Consider the following 19,925-nt stretch of genomic DNA (forward strand, 5'->3'; position numbering starts at 1 on the left):
CACCGCCGGCAGCGGGGCGCCCCAAGGATGCGTCCTCTCTCCGCTGCTCTTCTCTCTCTACACCAACGACTGCGCCTCAACAGACCCGGCTGTCAAACTCCTGAAGTTTGCAGACGCCACCGCAGTCATCGGTTTCATCGAGGACGGTGACGAGTCTGCATATCGACAGGGAAGCGCGGCGGACGTAACCTGGAGCCGAACACGCTCGAGACTGTAGAGATGATCGTGGACTTCAGGAGGCATCCTTCGCCACGGCCGCCCCTCACGCTGTCCAGCCGCCTTGTGTCAACCGTCGAGACCTTCGAGTTCCTGGGAATTACAGTCGCTCGGGAACCTGAAGTGGGCGATCATCATCAACTCCGTCCTCAAAAAGGCCCAGCGGAGGATGTACTTCCTGCGGCTTCTGAGGAAGCACGGCCTGCCACGGGAGCTGCTGAGGCAGTTGTACACAGCGGTCATCGAACCGGTCCTGTGGTCTTCCATCTCAGTCTGGTTCGGCGCCGCTACAAAAAAGGACAAACTCCGACTGCGACGGACAATCAAAACTGCAGAAAGGATTGTCGGTACCCCCCTACCCGCCCTTGAGGACTTGCACGCTGCCAGAGCTAAGACAAGATCGTGCAAAATCCCCTCGGACCCTCCGCTCTTCCGGCTCCTGCCCTCAGGTAGGCGCTACCGATCGATGCAAACTAGAACTAGCAGACATTCCAACAGCTTCTTCCCTCTTGCTATCAACTTGCTAGAGGATTTAACTGTCATTTTATCAGCATTACCACATGACCGCTAACCTTTCATTGCTCAGTGACTCTCCGTGGTGTGTTTTTATGTTTTCATGTCTCCAAGTATTGTCTATTGTCGTAGCAGAGCGGCTGAACATTCATGAGGCTCTCTCCGGTGGCGTCAACGCTCAAGACGGCTCGAGTGGCATTTGTAAAAGAAGCAACAACAAAAACAAAAAAAAAAAAGAAGGAGGTCTTTCGACACTAACATGCATTTTGTGTTAGTTTTCCCGGAAAATGCAGATTAAGCAATCGAAGAAATATCCCATATATCCAAAAATGTCATGAGCACATCTTCACAAAACGTTGCAAAGCATGAAAGTTTGGAATATGTTTTATGGGAAACAGTATGACCTTTTGATGTCATATCAGTGCAATCAATTGATTTTCAAAAGAAAATTCAGTGGGCCATGTCTTGACGGTTATGGATCAAATGATGTGAAAATAAATGAGCGAGCGAGTGAGTGAGTGAGTGAGTGAGTGAGTGAGTCCATATGCTGCAGCCGCTGTGAGGTCATGAAGCTGCGGAGGGGGCGGGGCCGAGAAACAAAGGCGTTGTTGCTCGCTCGGCGCGTGCGTGCGTGCGTGCGAGGGTCGTCGGACGGGGGCTCGGCTGCACACTCGCGGCGTCCTCCTTCGTCCTTCCGGCGGCGGCGGCGGCGGCAGCAGGTCAGTCGATACGCGCGCGCGGCTCTCGAGTTCGCCCCAGCGAGCTTTCGAGCGTGCGCGTGCGCACACGGCGGGGGCGCGCACGCTGAGGCAGGTTTACCCAGTTTGGGGAAAAAAGAAGGGACGAGCATTTTGGGAGTGTACCGCCTCCGCGTGCGCGCAGGGGAAGGCGCGGCGTGCACATCTTCATCAGGAGGAGGATGAGGAGGGTGTGATGAAGGTCGGGTGGCAGGGAGTAGCCTCATTGCGTGTCATTCACTTTGCGTGCACGTGATTCTTGTCTGTTGGGTGCGTGCACGATGACGTGGACGTCATGTCAATATTTGCACGAGTGTGTGTAGTTGTGTGCACGCGAGTGCAGTTTGTTGTGTGTGCCAAGTAAGCATTTTGAGGGCGTCATCGCCCCCACCCAATTTTTTTTCAAAATTCACCCCCCCCCCCCCCCAAGCCAGTTTGACTTAGCGACATGAAATTTCCATCATGGATTGGCTGGCGACCAGTTCGGGGTGTCGCCCGAAGTTAGCCGGGATAGGCTCCGGCACGCCCGCGAGCCGCGTGAGGATGGAGCGGCAAGGAAAATGGACGGACGGACGGATGGATGTCCGTCACGGGCCTACGCACAAAAAAGTCTGAACAAGTCCTGCCCGCAAAGACGCAGGAAGTCGGCCATATTGGAACATTCCGGGGGTCAAATTGTTTTTGACTTAAATCGACCCACAAAAGATGGAAAAGGATTGGCAAGAACGTGCGTTTTTGTCACTGCTTGCGGACAGAGCAGCCAGGTTTCCAAGACGGTTCTGCTCCAAATCTCGACATCGACAATATGGACTTCGATGGGAGCCGACTGCTCTTTATGCACGTATACTCGGTGCGATTGCATAGAAAGATCATACGCATGCAGTGCAGTCTGCGCTTCGGTGTTGTCGTCGTCTGCGCCGATTCCTCCGCAGGACCGCATGAAAAATTCACACGCTCATCTTTTATTCATGAGACGTGAGTGGCAGCGGGCGGTCCAATCTTCGGGAACAACAAAAACAAAAAACAACAGCTGACGCTCCATTCCGAAAGTCTCAAATTGACTCAAGATGGATTAGAGCGGTACCTTGACCTCCGTCTCGTAAATTGATTTTCCCCAATGAAATGAAAACATAAAAAAGTCACAAAAGGCAAAGCAAAGACGTGCCGGTTTGATGAAGTGCAATTACTGTACGTGCATTCATTTTCGTGTGATGGATGTCTGCTTTCAAGGGGCGTGGCCTAGTGAGTGACAGCAGGATCTTAAATGGGTTAGTTTGCGTGTGAGTGTCTGGGCGTGAGTTGTGGTCCACAGCAGCTCCTTGTGCGTGCGCTCAATTTCTATTTTTCAATTTACAGCAACTGTGGCTCTGACGGCACCGTCAATTTTGCCTCTCAACACAAAGCCAAAAAATGAAAATGAAATCCAGCCCACTGAGTCACATTTTAAGATCATTTCCTGTGACCCGATGTAAACATGCCGGCGCGGCTGTCCAATCGGGCAGCTTGGACTGTGAGCCGATGCGTTGCCGTGGAAACGGGCAGCTCGCACCTGTTGCCGGGAACGGTGGCGACGTTCAGAGTTCACCTGAGCGACAGAAGTGTTGACTCGGTGGGAATTTGTGGAAAATTCAAACCCCCGTCCCGTGGCGGAAGCTTTCAAAAATAGGCCGCCGTCCCTTCCTGTCGTCTGTCCTCTCCCTTCCCTTGTTTGCGTTCATGCCCTCCTTTTTTGTCCTCCATTTTCCGCACGAGCCTCACTCCGTCTTTACATCCAATCCGAATGCACACACGCACACATTTGTCCTTTCTTCCCGCTCTGCCCGTAAGAAACGACGAACGATGAAGCGACTGGGAGTTATGTGTGGCCAGAGAGTGGTGTGTGTGGTGTGTGTGTGCGCGTGTGTGTGGGTGTGTGTGCGTGCGTGTGTGCACGCGCACAGTACGCAAGCTTCAAAAAAGCAACCCGAGCCGGTGAAGTATGTAACATCGGAAGCATATCAAGGTTGTTTTAGTCATCTTACAAAGCTGCGTGTGTCCTAAATCACACTTTTCAAAACACATTCGCTCTCAAAGCTATGTGTTGGCATAGCAACCAGTCACCTTTGTATGCGTGAAACCCTTTCAAGTTGCATGTGCGTAGATTAAGGCTACGTGAAGCATGTTACAGGTATGTGAGTCGTATTGAAGAGGACATGTTTGACCAAAGCAACTTGTTTCTCGTATTTCGGGTGCAATATTGTCTCCCTGGTGCCTCAGGTAAGCATGTGAAATAGGAATTCAGACGGTCCACTCATTCCTGAGTCGCGGGCGTTTTTCTGCCGAGAGGCCTGAAATCAGCGCATCGGAATTTGTCGGAGCTTATCGACGGCACTGGCGAAGATCTCCGCTTACCTCTCCGCTCCCGAGCCGGCGCTGTCGACGTGACAAACACGTGTGCTCTCGCAGGTGGCTGAAGTATGTATACGTAACAACTGGACACCTGAGTATTGGCAGAATGAAGCGTGACAGTTACTTGTACTATATGAAGGCAACGGGACGCATTTTAAGGTTGTGTGAGTCACTATAAAGCTACTTGTACCCTGACTTTCATTTTTGATGTCGTGCAAAGCGCCACTTTTGACATAACAACCGGACACTTGCTCCCAAAGCTGTGTTTGGCATAACAACCAGACACCTAAGTAAAACTAAAAAAAAAAAAAAAAAAGGGAAAATAAATGCGGTAATGAATAAGCGGCATGTGTGGAGAAAACCAGGCGCTGCTCGTCACCTGTCCAATACAGTTCCAACAGTGAAGCACGGTGGCGGCGGCATCATGCCGCGGGGACAGGACGACCTGGTCGCAATCGAAGGGAAGATGAATGCGGCCGAGTACGGGGACATCCTGGACCAAAACCTTCTCCGGAGTGCTCGGGAACTCAGACTGAGCCGACGGTTCACCTTCCGACAAGACAACGGCCCTAAGCGCACAGCTAAAATAACGAAGGAGTGGATTCAGAACAACTCCGTGACTGTTTTTGAATGGCCCACCCAGAGCCCCGACTTAAACCCAATTGAGACTCATGGCTGTATTAGCGCAAAAGGGTGCTTCTACTAAATACTCACCAAAGGGTCTGAATACTTATGGCTGTGTGATATTCCAGTTTTTCTTTTGTCATAAATCTGCAAAAATGTGTCAACAATTTTTTTTTTTTTCTTCTGTCAATACGGGGTGCTGTGTGCAATCTGCAATCTAAAAAAAAGAGTGAACATTTTAAGAAATTGAAATACTTTTCCTACCCACTGTATATGATGTATATCCGCTACGGTTGGATGATTCGATATGCGGTTGTATACGGACAGACGGATGGCTGACAATGACATTCTGTAAAATATCAGCGGACAAATGTCAGGGTGTTTGCTCGTGTCTCTCGGCAATTGACGGTAAAGATGCCGGGGTTCGGGGCAGGGGTTCGGTCATGGACCGGGACCATGAAGAGCACGTGGCTTTAGGAAGTTCTTTTTTTTTTTTAGAAAAACTGACAGATCCGAAAAGGAAATGAATGTTGGTTCACAGAAGGACAGACAAAAAAAAGGTGGAATGGTGGAATTGATAAGAAAAGAAATGGGAAAATGAATGGGCTCAAAGAGGGAAAGGAAAGGTAAAAAGGGCGGCAGGGTCAGGACAGAAAAAGAAAAGTGGATATGCTCAGGGAAGAGTGAAAGAAGGAGAAACGTGGATGGATCAGGCAAAGGACGTGGACAGGCTCCGGGAAGGAACGTGGACTGGATGAGGAAAAGAAACGGGGGGAACGAATGGCATTCGAGAAGGAAAGGAAGAAAAGAAACAAGTGGATGGAAACAGGTGAGGAAAGGAGAAAAGACATGGAAGGAGTAAAAAAGGTTCTCGGAAGAAAGGAAGAGAAAAGGCCTGAGATCAAAAAAGAAAAATGTGTGTCAGCTCATGAAGGAACAAAAGACAAAAAGGAATCGTGATCGGCGTCGAGGAAGGAAAGAAAAAGGAAGACATGAATAGGTGGAGGGAAGAAAGGAAACAAAAAGAGAGAGAGGGTCCTGTCGAAAGAAGAGAGAACGTACGCAGGCCTGCTGTCTTTGATAAGATTATCCGGCCAGCCTTTGGGATGATCAAATTAGAGCACAAGAAACAGAAGAAGGGCGGAAGGACGGAAGGATGGATGGACACAATTGTTATTTTCATCACAATTTTCAAGAGGAACTCAATCATATTTAAGTTTGTTAATGTTTGTCGTCCAATATTGAATTGCTGAAAAACGTAAGAGTGACATACCACATATGTTCCAATGAGCCGTTCTACTCGCCGCGTGAATTTGCATCTTTCATTCTCGCCGGTGTTTACATTCCGCCTCAAGCTAACACGAACGCCGCACTGCTAACGCTCGCTGAACATCCATCCGTCCATTTTCTGAGCCGCTTCTCCTCACGCGGGTCGCGGGCGTGCCGGAGCCTATCCCAGCTGTCATCGGGCAGGAGGCGGGGTACGCCCTGAACCGGTTGCCGGCCAATCGCAGGGCACATACAAACAAACAACCATTCGCACTCACATTCACACCTACGGGCAATTTAGAGTCTTCAATGAATGCATGTTTTTGGGATGCGGGAAGGCAACCGGAGCGCCCGGAGAAAACCCACGCAGGCACGGGGAGAACATGCAAACTCCACACAGGCGGGGCCGGGGATTGAACCCGGGTCCTCGGAACTGTGAGGCTGACGCTTTAACTGGTCGGCCACCGTGCCGCCGCTCGCTGAACAAGTAAACGAAATTGGGAAAATAAAAAAAAAAAAATAAGATTTTAGACCACTGCTATGCTACGCTAAATAACGCATACCGTGCCAAACCTCGCACAGCCCTGGGCTCGTCTGATCACTGCTTAATTCACTTAATACCGACGTACAGGCAAGAACTGAACTGCGCGAAGCCAACAGTGAAAAAGTGGACCAATGAAGCCAAGATAGAACTTCAATGTTGTTTAGACTGCACAGACTGGAGTGTCTTTGAAAATTCAGCTGGCACCCTGGATGTATATACGGACACTGTCACATCCTAGATCATTCCAATCGCTGACCAATTACAAGCGACGATCACCCCAAGCTGAGAAAAATAGCACACAATCCAACGACTTGAATACCTCCGACTGCAGTTTTGAAAAGGCCACTTTCATACCCCACACCCACCCGGCCGCACCACAGACCAAAATCTGCGCGAGCTGACTTCTGCGCAAACCATCCACAAACAGGATCTGAGACGCATCTTCAAACAACAAAAGATTAACAAAGCGGCAGGTCCAGACCATGTGTGCCCATCCTGCCTCAAAGTCTGCGCGGACCAGCTCGCTCCAGTCTTCACACGGATCTTCAATAGATCTCTGGAACGGTGCGAAGTACCATCCTGTTTCAAACACTCCACCATCATCCCAATCTCGGGTCTAAATGACTACAGGCCTGTCGCCTTGACATCTGTGGTCACGAAGTCCTTTGAACCCCTCGTGCCAGACCGCCTCAAGCGCGTCACAGGTCCCCTGCTGGACCGCCTGCAGTTTGCCTACCAAGAAAAGTCGACGCAACCTGGAGGTGAACACGCTCAAGACTGTAGAGATGATCGTGGACTTCAGGACGCATCCTTCGCCACAGCTGCCCCTCATGCTCTCCAACTACCTTGTGTCAACCGTCGAGACCTTCAAGTTCCTGGGAATTACAGTCTCGTACCCGAATTATTTGAGTAATTCCACTTCGTACTGAATCGGCATTGAAGCATTTAAATCAATAGCAAATCAAACCCTAATCTGGAGAATGAAAATCAAATCGAATTGCAACTTAAATAATCAAATCGTAAGATGTAGAATCGAAATCGAATCGCACTAAAGAATCACTATCGAATCAAATCACAACCTAAAGAACCAAAATCAAATCGAATCGCGGCCTAAAGAACCACAATCAAATTGGATAGCAACCGAGCAAATTAAAATGAAATCGTATCTCAAACCGAAGGAATCGAAATCGAATCAAATCGTCAGGTTCTCAAATACCCGGCCCGACTGCAGAACGTGGCATCTGTCATTTTTGTGCTGGTCAAAAATCAGATTTCGTTCTTTCTTCCTTTCTTGCGGCAGGTGCATCCAGAGAAAACCAGATCAGAGCGCCGGACGTTGCGGCGGAGGCTACATGCTAGCTCGTCTTTGACATCCAACAAGAAGTTGAACACACCCAAAAAGCCGAGATGGACTTTGTGATGAAACAAGCTTTTGGCGGTGAGTAAGCAACACATCCGTTGAGCTTAGCATGCTAGACCTGTTAGCTATGAGCTAAGCTAGTGGGAATCTTTGTTCATTTGCGTTTGATTCTTTCAGCACTGACTTTGACATTGGTGGCATGACTTTTCTGCCATTGTTTTGGGTTTTTTCTTGCTTCTTTTACAAATGTCACTCAAGCTGTCTTTACCGTTAACACCACTGGAGAGAGCCTCACGATGTGCACACAATAGCAGACAGCAAAATAAATGCTGTTATTTCTCAGATATGTTTATGAAAGTATCGGAACGATTGCGTGTTTTTACCGTTATTACGATGTAATGGCTTTAATGTGTAGTTGGGATCATTTAGGCACTTGTACCTGCAGATTTTGAAGGGGAGCACATGGAAATTGTGCAACTGACACAATTTTTAGGAAGCTAAACATCATTTGCTCTGTCAATAAGGCTTTGCTATGAATGCCTAAAATCTGAAATGATGAAGAACTTATTGAAAGTAGCACTGTTAGCGCAGTTGTTTCAGCACGAGAGACACGTTCGTCTAATCCGCCATATGCTGAACGTCACGTGACCAAACCCGGAAAATGGGATGGATGAATTCCTGTGTATGCTACGCTAATGAGCATGACTACGGTTTGATGGCATGATTGTTTGAAGCAGAATGTTTTTTATTTATGGCTGGTGTCTTCGGACAAAAGTTAAGAACATGGATGTCATTTATTTATGAAAATATGATATATGTAAACACAAACAAAGCCTACAGTAAACATCAAATATCGTCATCTTTGATGGATCTTGTGTTCGACAAAGGACAATGTAGACATTTAAAGGTCCAACGCTTGCTTTGTCCCGGCCCCCTTTTGCTATTCATCCGAACCGGGAGGAAGTGCTTAGACCCGTTTTGTCGAATGCGTAAGTAGGTTTTGTGGGCCAGTTGGTACGTGCTTTTGTGGGTAGCATTAGCATTAGCACCGTAGTAATGAAAATGAATTACTGAAGAGTTGGCCCTGTAAAGGTTGACAAAATGTCAACAAAGGCCTCCGCGCACACACAGCTGAACACGCTAATGTGATTAGCGCATACAAATGAATGTTATTGGAAGGGAAATATTGACGCAGCTGCAGGTCACGGATTGTTTGTTACTGATTTCTTCATTAGAAACGAGGCCAGCAGCTCGTCTAAAACCAATCAATATGTTGGCCTCACAACGGCACAAACTAAAGGTTTGCGCAGCTAACAAAATCCTCAAACTTCACAACACACACATATATATATATGTATATGTATATATATATATATATATATATATATATATATATATATATATATATATATATATATATATATATATATATATCATAAGATGTATGACATGTGCTTCTTGACCTGCTCAATGTGTGAAGTGCCTTGAGATACTGTAAGTTTTCTGTTGTGAGTTGGCACGATAGCACGAAAAACTTCTCCAGGGGTCTCCTGTAGTTTCAACCACAATCATGAGGGGGAGGGGGCGATTCGCTGTACCCTTGTGCACTCGTTCCTACTTCCCCGCCAGCAGGATTTCAAGCAAACTTTCTCAGAACAGAGCTAAAATAAGCAAATAAAAGCGCGTGGAGAGGATGCAGATGTTATCGCGGCCATCTGGTGGAGCAGACAGGAAGTGTCTGTCTTTTGATGTCCTGCGCTGGCGTGTGTGATCAATCCCCAGCGTGTCACGAAAACATCCTTGGAACAATATCCTAATGTCCGCCACACAGTGTACGTGCTCGAAATATAGCTGATACTATATGATCAAGTGTAGACAGGAGCACCTCATGTGATTAAGATCATAGCGCGAACTGATCCAGGATCAGTTGTATGCAGGACGAATCGTTCCTGCTCTTCATTTCCTGTCCGCTTATCGGGATCTCATTCCGCTTTTTGTTTTTCTTTCCCCGCCCTGAGCCTCCCTGGCTGGCCGCTTCCCGTGAGATCCACTGACGATGACGACGATTTGGCAGATAAGACGACATCATTCTGCCGAGTCAGCTTTTCATCAAACGCAACACGAGTGCTCTTGAGCGCTTCTCACCGCGACGCCGTCAATGGAGTAACCGGGAGCGCTTCAATTAGCCGCCGTTGCGCTAATGGCCTGATGAAGCAGGTGGAAGAGGAGGCGTGCAGAGGGTGCTCAGGGATGAAGGACGGATGTCTAGGTTCAAGATGAGTGCAGGGACGGTGATCGCCCCTTTCCGTTAAGCCCACAATGGAACCCTGTCCTCATCCACTTATGGTGACGATGATGATGAAGGTCAATCACATAAGGACCGATTAGAATTCGAACGGGGTGCCCACAGCGCGTCCTCCATTTCCATGTAAGCTCCGTCTCCTGCCTCCTCCTCTCGGACGCCAAGTGCCCTCACGACCTCCGTCAACCTTCTCTTTGCTCTTCCTCTCGCTGTCTTGCCTGGCGGCTCCGTCCTCATCACCCTTCTGCCAATATACTCACTCTCTCTCCTCTGCTCTCATCCAAGTCTGCCCTCTCGAACTTTGTCTCCAAAACATTCACGCCTATTAGAATCGCATCGGGACAAAGAAACCCCAAAAATTCTTGAATAGGCCGGGATACACCGCCTATAAGCGTTTTCAGGATTTCGTCCCCTTAAAAACAGGAAAACATGAATAAAATGCAAGTATATTCAGAAAATATTAATTTATTGATCATTATCTTGTTGCAAATCATTTGAGCAATTGGACATTTCTCAAGATAAATGATTTCAACAGTATTATGAATCACTTTTTTATTTACGATTTAAAGATCAAAACGGATCTACAGTATACACTATACTGGTGTCAAACATACGCCCCATGGGCCAAAACCGGTCCGCAAGGGGGCACAATCCGGCCAGCAGGATGAATTTGAAAGTGACAAAATACTTTGTGGTGGTGGGAACTAAGGATCATTTTTAGAATTGTTACGCTCATGTAGAAAATGGAATGGCAATAATTCCTAGGTCTTCATAAATTGATTTCATTTGAAAGTGAAATCCGATATTTTTCAGTTCCAAATACATACCTTTCGATACAATCACTGTGATGAATTATTGTGGACACGTGTAGATGACAAACTGAAGCAAAATGTGAGCAAAGGGCCTTGAGTTTGCCACCAGCGCATTAAGGCCACAGAATGGAGGGACGATGTTGACCCGTGAATTTCACGGCGTCTGAGGTCGTATCAAGAGTGTACACGGGTGGATAAAAGCCACATCTTGTGTTGAGTCTCAGCCGCAAATTTCGTGGAATATTTCACACGGGACGATGTTGACCAACAAATTTCCTAACTTCGGATGTAGTACCGTACACCGCATCTTCACATATTTGGGGGAAATTCTAGCTCCTTTCACACCGCCCATCAAAGCCGTCTTTTTCCTGTCCCGCGTTCAAGAGTCGATACACAATGGAGGAGCAATCGCAATTCGCAAATTTGGCGGCGTTCTGAGGTTGCAGCCGAAGTGCAACACCGTTCTGTGGAAAAGGCGCAGGTAGATAAACGCCTACATCGGCGGTTTAACGTTTGGAAGTTTAACGCCGACACGGCCGCTTGCGATGTCGTGTTTGTTTTGCTTGCTGTCACACGCCCACAGCGGACAGGCTGACCTCAGCCCCGCCCCCATGCTGAGCGCTGACCGCCAAATCTCCTTTTCTCACCAGCTGAGCGTTAATTTGTCACGCTCGCTTTTGTTATGATGATGATGATGATGATGATGATGATGACGATGAGTGCTGCTATGCCATAGCCACCACAACACAATGAATAACATAAATAACATAATACATATCAACAGTACAAACCCAACACATTTCATATACTGTTCAGTACATTACATATATGTACAACATTTTACATTATATAGTATCCGTACAATGTCTACATTACATCTATCACACATACACATATACTGAACATGCACATTACATCATGTACAACACATTTACATGATCTGTACTGTACATAACATGTATGCATTACATTTGACAAACAGATTTGAGGGCAGACATTCACATTTTCAGAAATACAATCGCTCGTGGCGTTCAGGTAAACTTCTTAAAATATGATATCCCATTCAAGCCTATGAAGATTGTGGTTAGTTAATCCGAGTTTGCAGTGAATTCCCACTACCTGTGGGTGTCGCTGGTGCGCCGTCCGTTGTCCCAGCCCGGATTTGTCCCAAATGTCTCGAAAGAGGAGTCTTTGTTTTTGATGCTTTTCGGGTCGGAGGTTCGTTAATTTAACGTCCGGGTGCGAAACCAGGTGTCTGTGTCTCAGCTTTGATGCTACTTGGGACGGTCTGTAATTCGTTTAGCGTCCCCGTGCGAACTTAAATCTGGCATCCCCGTGGTCGTCTCCCGATGCCGCTCGGCCTGGAGTTCGGGGGTCACGGTGCCATCGGGCGAGAGCGTGTCCGTTACAATGTAAACATTACTCATACAACAAAATATATATATTCTATATATTCTGTGCTATACAACATATACATTACACATATGGCACACCGTATATACTGTACATACACTAGGTACACAGCACTGTTATATATAAACAAAATATGAATTACTGCACATATTTAAAATGTATAAACTACTGTACATAAATTGTTACATTACAATGCAAACAAAGTATCACGTAAAGCATGTTCTGTTCCATACATGTTCTCTATACAATCCACAGTATAATATAATACAATACTGTACATGTTCTTGATCATACATAGTGTAGTATAAATGTTTTAAATAATGCATGTGTCTTAATACACCATAGTCCATGTTCTGCATGATACATGTTGACTTGCTGAGCAGTGCAGCAGATGAAGTCATTTTCGAGAAGGTTCTATACATTGGATGCGTGTGTGCGTGCGTGTGTGGATCAATAGTGTGATGCAGTTGTTTTTTCTGGGCAGCCGGATCCATAATTCGTACACCCAGGTGTTCGTGTATTTACTATCGATCCCAGCGAGCGAATAACAAGACGCCGTTGACGCTTCTCGCTACACGCGTTCGGGCGCCGCCGAGCCCGTCGGCTTCCACGATCTTTTCCCCGTGAACTTTCACCGTCTTCTCTTCTGCGGTGGTGCGTTCAGGTGCCACCAAAGACATGGGCAAGATGCTGGGCGGCGAGGAGGAGAAGGACCCTGACGCGGCCAAGAAGGAGGAAGAGCGCCAGGAGGCTCTGAGGCAGCAGGAGGAGGAAAGGAAGGCCAAACACGCCCGCATGGAGGCCGAGAGGGAGAAGGTCCGGCAGAGCATACGGGACAAGGTTCGGCAAACTCCTTCTGTGTTCGCATATCCCGCACGAGCCGTCCGGTGATGAGTGCCAACCGTTTCAGCGTGGGCTAATGCTAATGTCCGGGGTCGAGCTGACGGCGAGCAGTGTTAACTTCCTTAGCAAGTGCTAATGCTAATGCCAATGCCGAAGCTAAATCACGGAAGAGTATCCGGGACAAGGCACCGGAACCTCACGCGTTAGCCTGTCGGACGAGTTCACAATGGACAGTGCTAACTTCCTTAACAAACGGTAAAGCTACCACTGATCATAACACTAACGCTAATGCCAAGGCTAATGTTACAGACACTGATCATTCGGACGTGACCGTTAATGCTGCCGCTGATGCTAACGCTAACGTTACATATATTGCTAACCCTAATACGAGTGCTAACGCTACCGCTAAAGCTAATGCATGCATAGTTGTATTTCTTCTTGGCACTGAAGGGATTTTTAATTCGTAGTGATGGGCACGTATCGGGCAGACACCGACCTTATTTGAAGGTACCGGGTCCTCGCCAAGGCTGCTCATACTTCAAGCAGAACAATCTGACACTGAGTAAGTCCTCCTCGCCGTTAGGTGGCGCTACACCGCGGCACTTTGACACATTAGCCAATCATCGCGTGCATCAGGAAGAAAGGAAGGTCTTCTTGTTCATCAAAATTTGATGTATCAAAAGTACTGTGGTTGTTGCAATACACCAGAAGGATCTGTGATTAGGCAGCCATTTTTGCGTTCACACAATAGCACACAGCAAAGTAAATGCTGTTATTTCTCAGGTATGAACAAATATGTATGAATTTGTGTGAGTGTGGGAACTGTTCCATGTCTTTACCGTTATGATGATTGTAGAAAGACGAGCGTAAGCGTGGTTAGGATCATTCATGCGCTTGTATGGAGATTGCGTGACGCACACCGTTTTTACGAAGCTGAAACTGTCTTTACCGTGATGCACTTTTGTCTTTGGCGTTTACTCGTGTCTTTACCGGCTGTTTCCGCATGGGAGACGTTTACCCATATGAAACAAGGCGGCATAAAACAAATCAAAAATTGCTAAATTCTATATTTTTGGGGTACCATGATTGATCAAATGAAATGAAATAAGAGAATGATTGTGAATGCAGCTAAGGGGGTCTTTTGTTGTTTTTTTGGCAGTACGGCCTGAAGAAGAAGGAGGAAAAGGAGGCCGAGGAGAAGGCGGCCTTGGAGCAGGCGTGCGAGGGCTCCCTGACGCGCCCCAAGAAGGCCATCCCCAGGGGCTGCGGGGACGACGACGACGACGACGACGACGACAGCATCCTGGACACCGTCCTCAAGTTCCTGCCCGGCCCGCTGCGGGACATGTTCAAGAAGTAGACCGACCGGACGGACGGCGAGGAAGCGAGGAATCGTGGGAAAGGACAGGGCAGGTTTTTAAAAAAAAAACAAAAAAAAGGGAATTGTGGGAAAGGTGATTCATATTCTTGCCAAACTGTTGCAGGCTTCACACTGCCTTTTTTACTCCTCACAACAATTTTCATTTCATTTAATCCTATCAGGCCTTTCGATTGGTAGGCCGTCACCTGTCGCTAGGCGGACGCCACCAAATCCAAAGTACGTATTTGCGACACGTGCCTTCATCGCAAATGGTCGTGGGAAATGCATGCTGACGTTTAGGACCGTCTGATTGGCCAGCCGGCGAACAGGAAGTAGCGACGCTGCCGCAGTTACCGCCCATCACTTTTTGTGGGAGTCGAAAGCCCCTTTCGAGCGGCCCGAGTTTTCATGGCATCGTGGTGAACCCGCATCACAAAGTAAACGTCACTTTGCCCCGTTGTCTAACGATTTAAAAGACGCTTACGCAATGAGGGATAACTCCGTATCGGTGCGAAGGTTTCCGGCACCGGACGGGGCGTTGAATGCGAAGGCGCATAAACACCGTCTTCACTGTTACGTCTCCGATGCAGCAATTTTGGGGAGACTCTACGGGTACGGTCAACCTTCCGAATTTCCCAGCGTCCTCTGTTAATTATCTAATTGCGGGCTTCTGTTTCTCTGTGTGAAAGTGTACACCTTTGCTGGATTGTGTATGAAAGAGCCCATTTTCGCAGAATCTGTGTGAAAGGAGCTCGTCATTCCAAGGTTCCCTCTTTGTTTCGGTTTTTGACGCGTATTTCTGGTGGTGCGCTCCCTTGAGACAATCAGGACAAACTTCTGGCATTGGGAAACAGTACTGGGCGCGAGGTTAAACTTGTTATGCTTTGTGAAATTCAAATTCATCACCACGGAGACCAAAGATTACCATTGCTTTGCAAACAGAAAAATCCCCACTGCACGATGACGCCAAGCTGTGCGTCAGTGGTGCGATGCATCGTGAGTACATTAGTGGCGTGCCAACGGTGCATTCCTGGCGCATCGGCGGTGCATTTCGGGTGCAGTAGTGGTGTGACAACAATGCAATTGTGGAGTGTCAGCGGTGCGCTCTCACTGTGTCCACAATGTAGCGGTGGCGCGTCAGTGGTGCGTGACGGGTGCATTTGCGGTGAGCCAGCGGGGCGTCACTGATGCTTTGTTCATCAATGGTGCATTACGGCTGCATTTGTGGTGGATCCATGGGGGTGCATTAGCGGGGCATTATGGACGCATTTCGGGTGTGTCAGCAGTGCATCGGTGATACACATTTGGTGCATCAGTGGTGCGCTGTCAATACATCAGTCATGAATTGTTGGTACGTTATAGGTGCATCAAAACCGCATTAGCGGTTGCACTGCGAGTGCATTAGCTGTGCGCTATCGGTGTGTCCACGATGCAGTAATGGCGCATCACTGGTGCATTACGGGTGCATTTGCGGTGCGTCAGCGGTGCATCGTTGGCGAGTTAGTTGTGAGCGGTAAATGTGGCAAAGTGCCACCCAATCCAAAGGTAACATCATAAGCGTTTGGACGAGCTAACAGCTTTAGCGTGTGGCTAAAGGCTACGAAGCGATGAAGCTAAGTCGTTTGTTTTTTGTCAGCGGTTGTCAGGCGGGAAGAACACAAAACACTCGTGTAGTTGTCGACTTAACGGCGACAAAGTAGAAGAAGATTCCGGACGAGACCACAAAGCCATACGCTTTGGAATTTTTTGTCATAATTCCTTGAATGTTTTTGTTTTGTGTTTGTGTGCGTGTGTTGCGTGAACATGTACACGACACGCGTATAGGAAGAAACTATTGTGTTTGTGCGTCTCTGTGTGTTGTTGTCTATGCGTGTCTTAATACTCCATGCATTCCTCACGCATGCCAACCGAAGACCAAATGTATGATTTATTTGATTGATTTATTGGACCAATCATGGAAAAAATACAAAATGAACAGTAGTCAAATATTAGGGAACAATTCAATCGTATCAGACAATAATATTCATGACTAATACACAAATACCAGATAACAATACAAAAATATTTGGCAAATATATTTTTAAATAATGCAAAAATAGCTGAATATTATGAGAAAAGTATTTGATGAAAACTACCCAAGTATTAGAAGATATACTTGTCAATGTTGGTGCCTGATTATGAAATGAATTGATGAGTTTGTGTTTACGTGTGACATTAATGTATTGGTCTGCGTTTTCTGTTCCGCCGGTCACATGTTTGCTCTTCTGTCCTCCTATTGGCTAAACCACGCGCCTTCCTAAAGGGCTATTCCGTGTTTCGTGTTCCACGTTTTAACGTTGGCCATGCTGCCTCGAGTGTTTTTAAAGACACTCTGTAATATTAGACAGTATAAAAACATACAGTAATGACATAAATCACTGGAATTAAAACGAATTCAACAGTTTTTGTCACACTTTCTCATTCAATTCAATGCACACTGTGCTGCTCCTTCTGGTGTGCGCGCCTTGGCCACCTGGGGGCAGTATACGGACAGACATGCGGATACGAGTCATTTTCATATAATTTGATTAGTGGCGATAAAGACGCAAAATCTATTTGATGCCGCCTTGATTTTGTATGTTTTTTTTGTTGTTTTTTTTTAAAAAGCCATTCAAGTCAACCAAATAAATAAAATGAATGACCAAAGTGGCCAGCAGAGGGCAGCGATGCGCCACTTCAGAAACAAGGTAAGTCCCAGTTTTCTCGGTTTCACCAGCCACACAAAACAGGAAATGGCTGCCATGTTGCTGCTGCTGACAATCGGGACGAGTTGAAGCAAAGATCATTGGACACTCCAACAGATCATGTATACGTAGATGTATAGATTTCACAACAAGTGTTGTGCAGAAAGCATAAAGTATGTGCGTATTATAAACGAGACGACAGAGATCTCGGACGTATACGCGGACCGCGATCGCCATTTTCGGAGTCCGTCGCCGACGAATTTCGGTGAGTTGCGTCGCTCCAAGCGTGTGGATATCGCTCAGTGCATTTTGATTTTGAAATCAAAAGCCATTCCTAAGTGTTGCTTGAGCTGGTTCGGGATCATGCAATCAAAACACTGCTCAGGTGTCACAAAAGCAAGAAAAATGTATGCATGAAAGTCGCTGTGTGCGCCATATTATTTCGTTTAAAAAATACACGCAAATTCTACACTTTCTGGGAGAAATGGCACAATTTAGTGAAACTTAGCCTGTATTTCACCTGCCGATTACTGAAGAAACTTTAATTTTTCCTGCGGAACCATGAGATTTTAGTCTTATTCGGTAGATTCGTGTGTGTGTATATAATAATACAATAGAGGGCAATATTCTTTGGGTCTTGAAAAATGAGTGAAAATGCTGCAAATGGCTCGCACTTCATGGCACGCATGTAAAATGGCTGCCATTGAATGAGGTCAAGTCCTCGCTCTTGACCCTTTCAAATTTGAAACAGGGCGGAGCAAATGGAGGAAATATCGAATCCGCCGGGAACTCAATTGGAATCATTTAGATTTGAACTGCTGAACTTCAAAGACCCAATTTGAATTTCTGTTCAGTCATTGTGTTGAAAAATTGAATCTGAATTGAAAATGAATTTAGAGGAGGAAAATTGGATGCCAGGAGGATCTTCACAAAACCTGTTGCAAAACTACATTTTGGACATTTGCCGGGCAATGTTTTTTTACTTTGAAAAAACCGATGACCTTTTGATAGATAACAGCTGGCAATAATTGTGAATTGCTTTTCAAAAGGACGTTCGGTGAGCCATGTCGTCATCGTTATTGAGCAAATGATATGGAAACGCGCCATATCCACTTGATTGCGACACTTGTTCTTCACAGAGGATCAAGAATATGGAGTTATATGTTCAACTCCGGCGGCGGACTGGTTAGCGCATCTGCCTCACAGCTGTGATGTCGCGGGTTCAAATCCGGCCCCGCCTTCGTGGAGTTCGTACGTTCTCCCCGTGCCTGCGTGGCTTTTCTCCGGGCACTCCGCTTTCCTCCCACATCCCAAAATCGTCAATTGGAAACTTTAAATCGCCCGTGGGTGTGAATGAGAGTGCCAATGGTTATTGGTTTCTGTGCGTCCTGCGATTGGATGGCGACCAGTTCGGGGTGGACCCCGCCTCTCGCCCGAAGATCGCTGGGATGGGCGCCTGCACGCCCGCGACCCGCGTGAGGATAAAGTGGAAGGGAAGATAAATGAATGAATGAATGAATGTTAAACTGCTGTGAAAAAAAGATCAAATAAAATAAAACCCCGAGGTTTTTACTTTTTACATAACTCGACTGACTTCCCACGGTTTGCGGTCCCTGGAGGGATCCAACAACAGCAACAAAACCATTCCGGTGTCTTTCCTTGCTCACGGGAATGTTCCATTTTTTGAGGTCCATCGCTGAAGAATTGAGCTCGGTTTTCCATTTTGCCACCGGTGGCGCCAGGGAGAAAAGTGAGCAGATGACGTCATCTCGCGGCCTTCCTGTCGTTGGGTTTTGTTGTTGTTGAGGGTTCAAACGATTTCAGGTGGAGCGCAATGTCAAATCAAGGAATTTGTCGTTTGCGTGTCACGCCGTCCGTGTGGAGCTCTGCAATGTCAACGCTCATCTTCATTTGTCCTTTCTGGACGTCACGGAATTCGAAACAATGTTTTGTTTAGAATTCCAAATTGTTTTGTTTAGAATTCAAATTCTTGATTGAAAAAAACGCCTGTGTCCTATTTGCATTATTTTCCAACAGTATTAATAGTCGTTAAACCCCTTCCCATATTTGATGGCTGTGCATCAAAATCAGACTTTTCAAATGGACAGATGAAGTAAAAAACAATGTTCTGTTTGTAAAACATATCAAATAGACTTAAAAGTCATTTTATTGTTTAGAATTAAAAATAACTAAGCTGTTCTCTAATAGAATAAATTCAATATTTAATGTTGTATGCATACGTTTATTTTTTTTTAAAACGGTTTTCATGCGAATTTTTCTGTTTTGTTTATAATTAATCAATTAATGTATATGTAAAGTTGTTTGTTTTAGGAATTTAATTGTATAAAACTTCACAAATACATTTTAAATATCCATTTTTTGTTAGAAAATGCTAAATTAATGCAACAATTAAAATAACTGAATTCAATACAATATTTCTTCCATTTAACAAATTGATTAATCAATTAAAAAATAATTGAAAATGTTATTTTTTTTTAAAAACTTTTTATTGAATTAAAATTAACACATTTTACCGAACCAATTTTAAGCGGGGGAAAATGGCAAAATTGTTACTTTATTTTATCATTTCAGTTTTTAAAATCAAATAACAATATCAATTGTAAATGTGTCGTTTTATTTAAAAAATATTTTTTACTGTGTCGAAGTTATTTTATTTCATCAAAATTATGAGTTAATTTTAATGAACCAATTCTTTACCTAATGAAGTGTCCAGTGGGGACCGGGCTTTTTCAATGTGGCGCTACACTCCCATCTAGTGGACATCAGCTTCCATTGCAGATAAACAAGCATACTGAAAACT

General features: G+C 46.0%; 1 protein-coding gene across 2 annotated transcripts; it reads left to right on the forward strand.

Annotated features, from left to right (window-relative positions):
- The first annotated feature begins 1,370 nt into the window (after positions 1-1,370).
- LOC133407670 (complexin-2) lies at positions 1,371-16,858 on the forward strand. 2 transcript variants are annotated; one of them, XM_061685785.1, is made up of 4 exons: positions 1,371-1,448; positions 7,592-7,729; positions 12,843-13,018; positions 14,181-16,858. In XM_061685785.1, exons 2-4 carry the CDS (start codon positions 7,699-7,701, stop codon positions 14,379-14,381), a joined length of 408 nt encoding a protein of 135 aa, XP_061541769.1. In that variant the 5' UTR covers positions 1,371-1,448; positions 7,592-7,698; the 3' UTR covers positions 14,382-16,858. The 2 variants fall into 2 exon arrangements, with proteins under 2 accessions (XP_061541769.1, XP_061541770.1); XM_061685786.1 differs by lacking the exon at positions 1,371-1,448 and adding an exon at positions 3,453-3,911.
- Positions 16,859-19,925: the final 3,067 nt, after the last annotated feature.

Source organism: Phycodurus eques, chromosome 9 (genome assembly GCF_024500275.1).
Source record: "Phycodurus eques isolate BA_2022a chromosome 9, UOR_Pequ_1.1, whole genome shotgun sequence".
Classification (NCBI taxonomy): Eukaryota; Metazoa; Chordata; class Actinopteri; order Syngnathiformes; family Syngnathidae; genus Phycodurus; species Phycodurus eques.